The sequence below is a fragment of the Pagrus pagrus genome, assembly GCF_965226575.1.
Source record: "Pagrus pagrus genome assembly, chromosome: 8".
Taxonomy (NCBI): Eukaryota; Metazoa; Chordata; class Actinopteri; order Spariformes; family Sparidae; genus Pagrus; species Pagrus pagrus.
Window position 1 is genome coordinate 29,564,622 of NC_140192.1, and position 7,235 is coordinate 29,571,856.

The 7,235-nt window shown below is 38.4% G+C and overlaps 1 protein-coding gene across 1 annotated transcript; it reads left to right on the forward strand.

Annotated features, from left to right (window-relative positions):
- Positions 1 to 356: 356 nt before the first annotated feature.
- Positions 357 to 6,403, forward strand: LOC311260781 (leukocyte surface antigen CD53-like). Its single transcript, XM_084359001.1, has 8 exons — positions 357 to 526; positions 1,197 to 1,277; positions 2,333 to 2,521; positions 3,469 to 3,543; positions 3,895 to 4,005; positions 4,232 to 4,339; positions 5,105 to 5,188; positions 5,921 to 6,403. The coding sequence occupies exons 2-8, from the start codon at positions 1,215 to 1,217 to the stop codon at positions 5,987 to 5,989; spliced, it is 699 nt and encodes a 232-aa protein (XP_084215127.1). The 5' UTR covers positions 357 to 526; positions 1,197 to 1,214; the 3' UTR covers positions 5,990 to 6,403.
- The last annotated feature ends 832 nt before the right edge of the window (positions 6,404 to 7,235 follow it).

Here is a 7,235-nt window from a genome sequence, read left to right on the forward strand (position 1 = left end):
TGTCACGTCCGCAGGACTGCGCAGGAAATTCAGATCACAAATTGCAGTACATTATGCAGCACACAGCCTGTTCAAGGCAATGGAGACGTGGGTGGGCTCATTCTTTTTGGTTTTGAACGCCTCATCACCCATTAGCATTGAAAAACTTAAAATGTATGTGTATTTTTTCACAAATCCTGCCCTAAGTTCCTTTAAATTATGATTAAGCAGTTATGAACTGTTTGAAATTTAGAGTGAGACAGGGCATGAATGGAATTTCATATTGAATTGGTTTGACTGGGTTAAAGGGGTCTGTTGGGCACTATATTGAGTGCCATTCTAGCTGGTAAGTGTGGATGCCCCTCCTCTTTAGTGTTGGTCATGTAGGTATGTTTTTACTGCCAGCTGGTAGACACAGGCCTCAGTTGTATTTCCTACTCCCTCCTACCTGTCTGCTGTTAGTCAAAACTGGGAATGTCAGGAACAACACCAACTTACTGCTCGCCGCATCTGTTACTGGAATACTGCTGGATACATTGTACTTAAGGTAAGCCCGTCGATATCTAATTAGTTATATTATGATTGATGAGCTAATCACAGTTAAAAGTGTGTGAGTATATATATATACACACACACACACACACACACAATTTTAACTGTGATATATATATATACACACATATATAATAACTGTTACTATATACGCTTTGGTACAATTAACAGCTTTATTGCTAAAGAACAAAACATACAAATTCAGTAAGAAAATCAGTAAGAAATAACCAATCGGCATTAATCATTAACCACCATTCATTTTAAAAAAGTGGAAAGAGATTGTATAGCAAAGACTAAGTCATTCTTTTTTTTTTTTTCGTCAACATAAAGGAAGACAAGTACTACGCCACTTTACAACACACATTCTCAGACATTAAGGTAGAAACTTGCAACAAATGGTTGATCTGGAGATAAGAGTAGGTAATAATGATTAACTGGAGCCTGAATAGGTCACAGCTGTGCCTCAGGCCTCAGTGTTGCCATATCAAACAGTGATGTCCTGTAAACACTCTGCCACCAAGAGGAGCAGCAGCTTCACTTGTTTTGCTTCATAAATAGTGAGGGGTAACTGCCACTTGATTTAAAATCTGTTTTTCTGTATGTAACTAGTATTTAATAGTAGAAGTATTTTATAACCAACTTGTCTATGCTCACAAATCTTACAGAGAAAGATCATCAGAAGGATGGGTCGCTCGTGTGTAAAGTGCCTGAAAACTATGGTGATAGCTCTCAACTTTCTGTGCTGGGTAGGTTTTTAAAGACCAGGATGCAGTGCACTCATAAATTGTGTTGTCTTGTGAATGTGTAATACTTGTTACAACAAATAGACAGGGCATATAAACTTGGATTACGGTGATTGTTGGACTTTTCAGGTTGGTAAAATTCCCTTGCTGGGGAGAATGGTACTGTATGAAAAACTGCGTAGTTTTGATTATTAATTTTAATCTAAGCTTTCACCTTTCAACCTTTTTAAGGGGTACTCCAGAGATTTGGTATGTCACTTCCAAAAAACTGGGTGGCTTGCAGGGGACAGTGAAAGCAGTAGATGGTGAGAGTAAAATTGTTTGAGTGCTCCTGGAATAAAAACAACTAAAAGTGGTTGTCTTTAGAAAACAAAAGAAATTAATCTGGAGGAAGTTTGACAAGAGTCGGGAGTTGTGAAAACTCCAAGCAGGTATAAGTTTCATCGTTATACCCTTCCTTTCAGTGGACATTTAGGGCACACTCACACTAGACAATCATTACTGCGCCCAAGCACGTTTGACCCCCAAAGTCCAGTTTGTTTGACTAGTGTCAGCCCTCCGCACCATGCTCAAGCACAGTACACTTCCTTGGCCCTGGCACGGTTGGAAGAGGTGTGCTTCAGCATCGCACTGTTGCTCATGCATGTTCACAAGCATGGGTGCACAATGTGGACATGAGGTATAATCATGTATTACACCGCCTTGCATAATCAAGAAATCCTGGAAAGTCAGAGAGCCGTCTATGACCAAAACGACACAAAATAAGCCAAGAAAGTCAGTAAAGTCATGTTCTCTCTGTTGTCCTCCATTGTGGCGCGAACACGCTACTAAGTGATGACCTATGTACCGTGCTAAGTCCCGGTTGCGGCCGGAGTAAAGTGAATGCAGGGCATCGGGACTGGGGAGGAGGGACAATCGTGCTTCTGCACAGTACGGATCAACTGGGCCAAGTGTGAGTGCACCCTTAGAATTTAAAATGGCCTTTGACGATGGAAATTCACGATGTACAGTCCAACCTACCCAGAATAATAATGTGAGCTTTTTTCTCTCCTGTGGAGCTGTGCGGTGCATTTGTAGTGGCCTTTGGGGAGTTCCAGATGATGCACTCCAAGTTCGCCTCACTCGTCACCACCTTCTGGCCCATCTACCCTGCTAACACCCTGGTGGTCACTGGTACCATTGTTACCTGTGTGTGTTACCTGGGAGTGTTAGGAGGCTTGAGGGAGAACCGCTGCATGCTCATCAGTGTGAGTATGAAGCATGAACCTACTAATTATACCTGGACACAGGCATGGAGGCGAAGTCCCATTCATTTCTATGAAGCTGGTCAGTGGTGCATGAAGCCAGAATGACTCAACTGTCTTCCCCATAGCTTCCGTACTGTGGGGCTCATAGAGCCACACAGTCCGAGACCTGGAGACTTCCGCCGAAGACTTACATGAATGGCAATTTGTGATGTTTGCTTAATTGTTCTAAAGTATTTACTTCATCTATTCTTTTAATCTGCACAGTACAGCTTGGTTCAACTAGACTTGCTTGGGTATATTCTTTTTTGGTTTTCCATCAGCAAAGGTTGTGGATTGGGTCTGGTACTATCTTTGGTATCACCTCTGTCGACAGTGAGTCTAGTCGAGCTGAGCTGTACCATGCAGTGAGAATGAGGCACATACATTTTATTAGGTACACTTGTACAATCTAATGGCATCCAATATAAAAGCTCTGCTATAACTTATGCCTTTACAAAGATGTATAATGACACTTTCAAAGAGGTATTCGTGTAACTACATGTTAATTATTGAAGTTGTAGTTTGCAGTGGCATTGAACTGGACTGCATTATATTGAGAGTTGTTTTTAATATTTTGACCACCCTACTTACTTACATAAGATGGCCAGGATATTAGGAACTCCTTTCAATATAATGCACTCCAGGACACCACCACCACCCACTACAACCTGAGTAAGAGACATAAAGTAGAATAATTACCTTTGTGACAGTGTCAACAAAAACTGAACATTTTTTGAAAACATGCCTAAAAGAGGAATTCATGACAGAGCTGTTGGATTACATGCCATTGTACAGGTGTACCTAATGAGGTGGCCTGTGAGTGTATTGTCTGACTCATGTACAAATAGCAAACTAAGGTACATATTATGAAAACTCACTCATGTTTGAATCTGATTGGCTGTTCGCAGTTTTTCATCCTGCTGTTCATCCTGATGCTGGTGGAGCTGGCCATGGCCTGTGTGTTCCTGGTCTACAGCAGAGAGGTAGGAGCGTTTATGTAGCCTACACAACAATACATTTATAGACGATTATTTTTGATCATTTGATTGATAGGGCACTCTCTTTGAAACAGTTTCACACCAAACTGTTGGTTAACTGGTTGGTTTTTTTAGACAGACATTTTCCAGATTAACATCTGTTAAACTGTGATGAGGTTCATAATGTCAGTAGCTTATAGCTGGTAGAGGGACAACGCACGCAACCAACTTTTTCCAGTCCTTGTTATGGCCCTTGATCCTTCCACCAGCACATAATGCCATGAAACTAGTGGTTGATGTCTTTAATGTCCAGCAGACAGCATTTATTTGCAGATAATGTAGCTAACCTATCTGCAGATTGACAGATACTTTGAGAGAGACCTCATGCAAAGCTTGGAGATCTACAGACAGTCCAGTCCAGAAGGCAACAAGACCATTAAAGATGACTTTGATGCTGTCCAACACCTGGTAAGTGATCCACCACTCTTCTTCCTCCATTACTATTTGTCTTTACAAGTTCTTTATGTTAAGATTGTCATACAGCATTATCATGACATATAATATATCATATCATATATGAATGTTTTACTGGCGATATTTTGCACACTCTCATGTAGATCAAAGTAGTAGTCATTCCTTTCCCTCTGCTCAAATTCATAGATGTTCATTTATTGAAGAAGGTTTTTTTGTACAGTTTAGGTGCTGTGGAGTTCATGGTGAGGAAGACTGGAAGGGTAATGTCCCAATCTCATGTTGTACTAAGGACCCCTGTATCACTCTCTCCCAGGCCAACTGGCAAGAGGTTACTTATACTTAATTATTTTTGTACAAACACCTGGTTCTCAAAAGGATCTCAAAACTGACACATAATTGTCCCTCATAGCTTCATCAGTGTCATTAAATTGGTTTTTCACATTTTAGTGATGTTGTGCATAATCACATTCTGTTTTGTGACTCAATAAATAAATAAATATGCCATTAAATGCACCAAAAATAAAATTGTAAATTAATTAATTAATTTATTAAATGTGACATAAATTTATATTTCTGCTTTAATTTGCCTCTGTGTTTGTTTTCCTTTTGTTTTATTTCAGCTTTAACATTCAGCTTTTTTTCTCTTTAACAACAACTTTAAGTTATATGTCTATCGGAGGAACTCTGTAAATGACTTGGAGTTCAGGCAGAGCACCTGTGGGACATCAGAGGGAACCAGAAAATATTATTTCCATATAATATTATCTAGATCAAATGAAAATACATAAATAAATACATGTAAAAATGAATAAATAGAATGCAAAATTTAAAAAGGAAAGTAAATGAATAGTTGAATTAATACAAAGGTAGATAAATACAAAGGCAAATTAAAGCAGAAATACTAATTTATGTCACATTTATATTAATCAATTGCCAAATGTATTTTTCAATATTATTTTTGGTGAATTTAATGGCATATTAATTTATTTATTGAGCTTTCTTTATTTTTTAAAATGTATTTCTGGGTTTGACTGTTTCAGACAAATAAAAGCCTGTGTAAATTAAAGATTACTCTAAACATTTTTTCTTTCAGGGTTGTCTCTTGAAACTGAGGAACTGGTTTGCCGGAAATTATCTTAGCACAGGTGCAGGCGTTGTAACAATGTTTATCATACAGGTAAAGTACTTTCATACTGTACATACAAGCTTTATTCAAGCCTTGGATCAAATGTTAAAGCATGTTGCACTTACAAAACTCCAGTTACTGAATTCCTAGCAGGTGTTGTCCATTAACCATCTGCGACAAATGTTTCAATGTAACTTGACAGGGAGCCATGTAGCTGCAGTTAACCACTTTGAGATGCAGTATTGAATTACTGTTTGAGGTAGTTTCAATGGCTGCCATATTGAAGGCCATGAGCTCTGTACAGCAACAGCTGAAGACAGCTGATGGCTGTCTGAACAGAACTAAATTAGCATGGTTAATTTGTGCCCTGCTGTATGAGAACAATTCATTTTAAGCCCACTTGCTAATTACTATTAGCCATCCAAAACTTTCAGGGTGCTCTAAAAGTGCACTGTGGGTTTATCAGTTATGTTATAAATGATCGTAGCGGTGAGAGTGAACCAAAACAGTAAAGTTTTTGTGCTACAACCTAGTAAGCTGGAAGAGGCTAACTGCAGGTAAGTAACCTTGTTTACATAATACATAGTCATTTGATGTGTATGTTTGTATAAAAATAGCAGCTGTCACCTTTGCACAGTGGCTAAAGTTCTGTAAACTGTATTTTAACATTAATATTGTTTGCTTAACTTAAAGCTGGAACAATGTACAGTATATTGTAAGTTTGTCTTATTAGTTTGTTTGATATTCGTTTAATTATATGTTTCTTGTCTTCTTTGTTTACAGTTTATTTGTCTGTCTATCACCGTCCCTCTCTTTTGCCACTTCAGTCGACGAGGGCTGGGTTACAAGTGAAAAGAGGCCAATAAAAATGTATCTGCAATTTAAATCAACTTTCTGCATGTCAACATGTTGCTTTTCCCTGTTTATTAACCTGATCCAAATACCAGAAAAAGTTGTCATTTTCAGCCATAAAAAATCAAGCCAACAAAAATTTCATATCAGGTATATCATAGATGAATGCATGTGGTATTAAAAAAAGGGAGTACTTCTCAGTACATTACTTCAAAAACAGTTTGAACTGGACGATTGTGACCTAGACCTATTGATCTTGAATAAATCAATCTTATTCCTATTATCATTATAAAACTGTTTTGAGTTTTCAATCATTTTCTTCCTTTGTAACAGTTTTTTAATTTTGTGATTTTATATGTTTTGATCAACTGGAAAAGAAAACTGTTAAACTCATACTACAGTATTTTACCCTGCTTAATAAACCAGCAAACATGCTTTAAACCCATACATTGGAGTTGTTTCTATCTGTGTGATTTTGTTTGTGTGTGTATTCAGCCTGTGGTCTCCCTGAGACGGGTGTTAGTTCAAGTTTGAACCACAGGTCACTGCAATATTTAAGATCTTCAAAGGTTTTAATTATGCGAATGGTGCGAGGACCCTTTTGAAATGCAAGGAATTATTATTCTCTACATGCCTAAAGTAAATCGCCTTTTGAGGGCCTAGACATACTGAAACACTCATATGTTAAAACTTTACTCAAAATTCAAAAGCCTGAAGACATTAACATACCAATATTCTGTTACAGTCATAGCCCCACCTAGTGGCAACAGGAAATAAACATTTTCTGTACTTTTTACAGCAGCCCCTGCAGCTGCTTTGATCTACATTCATGACATTTGGTGTTCATATCTAGCCCACCTTCATCTACAGAAAACTCTCTTGGTGCCACTACCTCAAACCAAAATGGTTACCTCTAATTCAAAAGCTTTACATGGCCGTGTTCCCTGCATTGAGCTGAGTCAGATCATGTAGGCCACACCCATTTATGGCAAGAACGTTTGGGGTTTTTTTCTCGTAAAATTGCAATATATGCAACCTACTTTTTCAAACTCCTCTTAGGTGGTGAGTCAGATCTGCATGAACGTTTGCACAGAGAATCTACGGACCCCCATGACAAAATGTTTTTCTTCCCTCTGTACTACATGAGCTTTTGTCCCCTTCGTGCCCTCTCCAACTCCTCTAGCCCCTCCCCTGTCAGTTCTGCTCACACAGACCAGAGGCTATGTGTATAACTGCACTTTGTAAT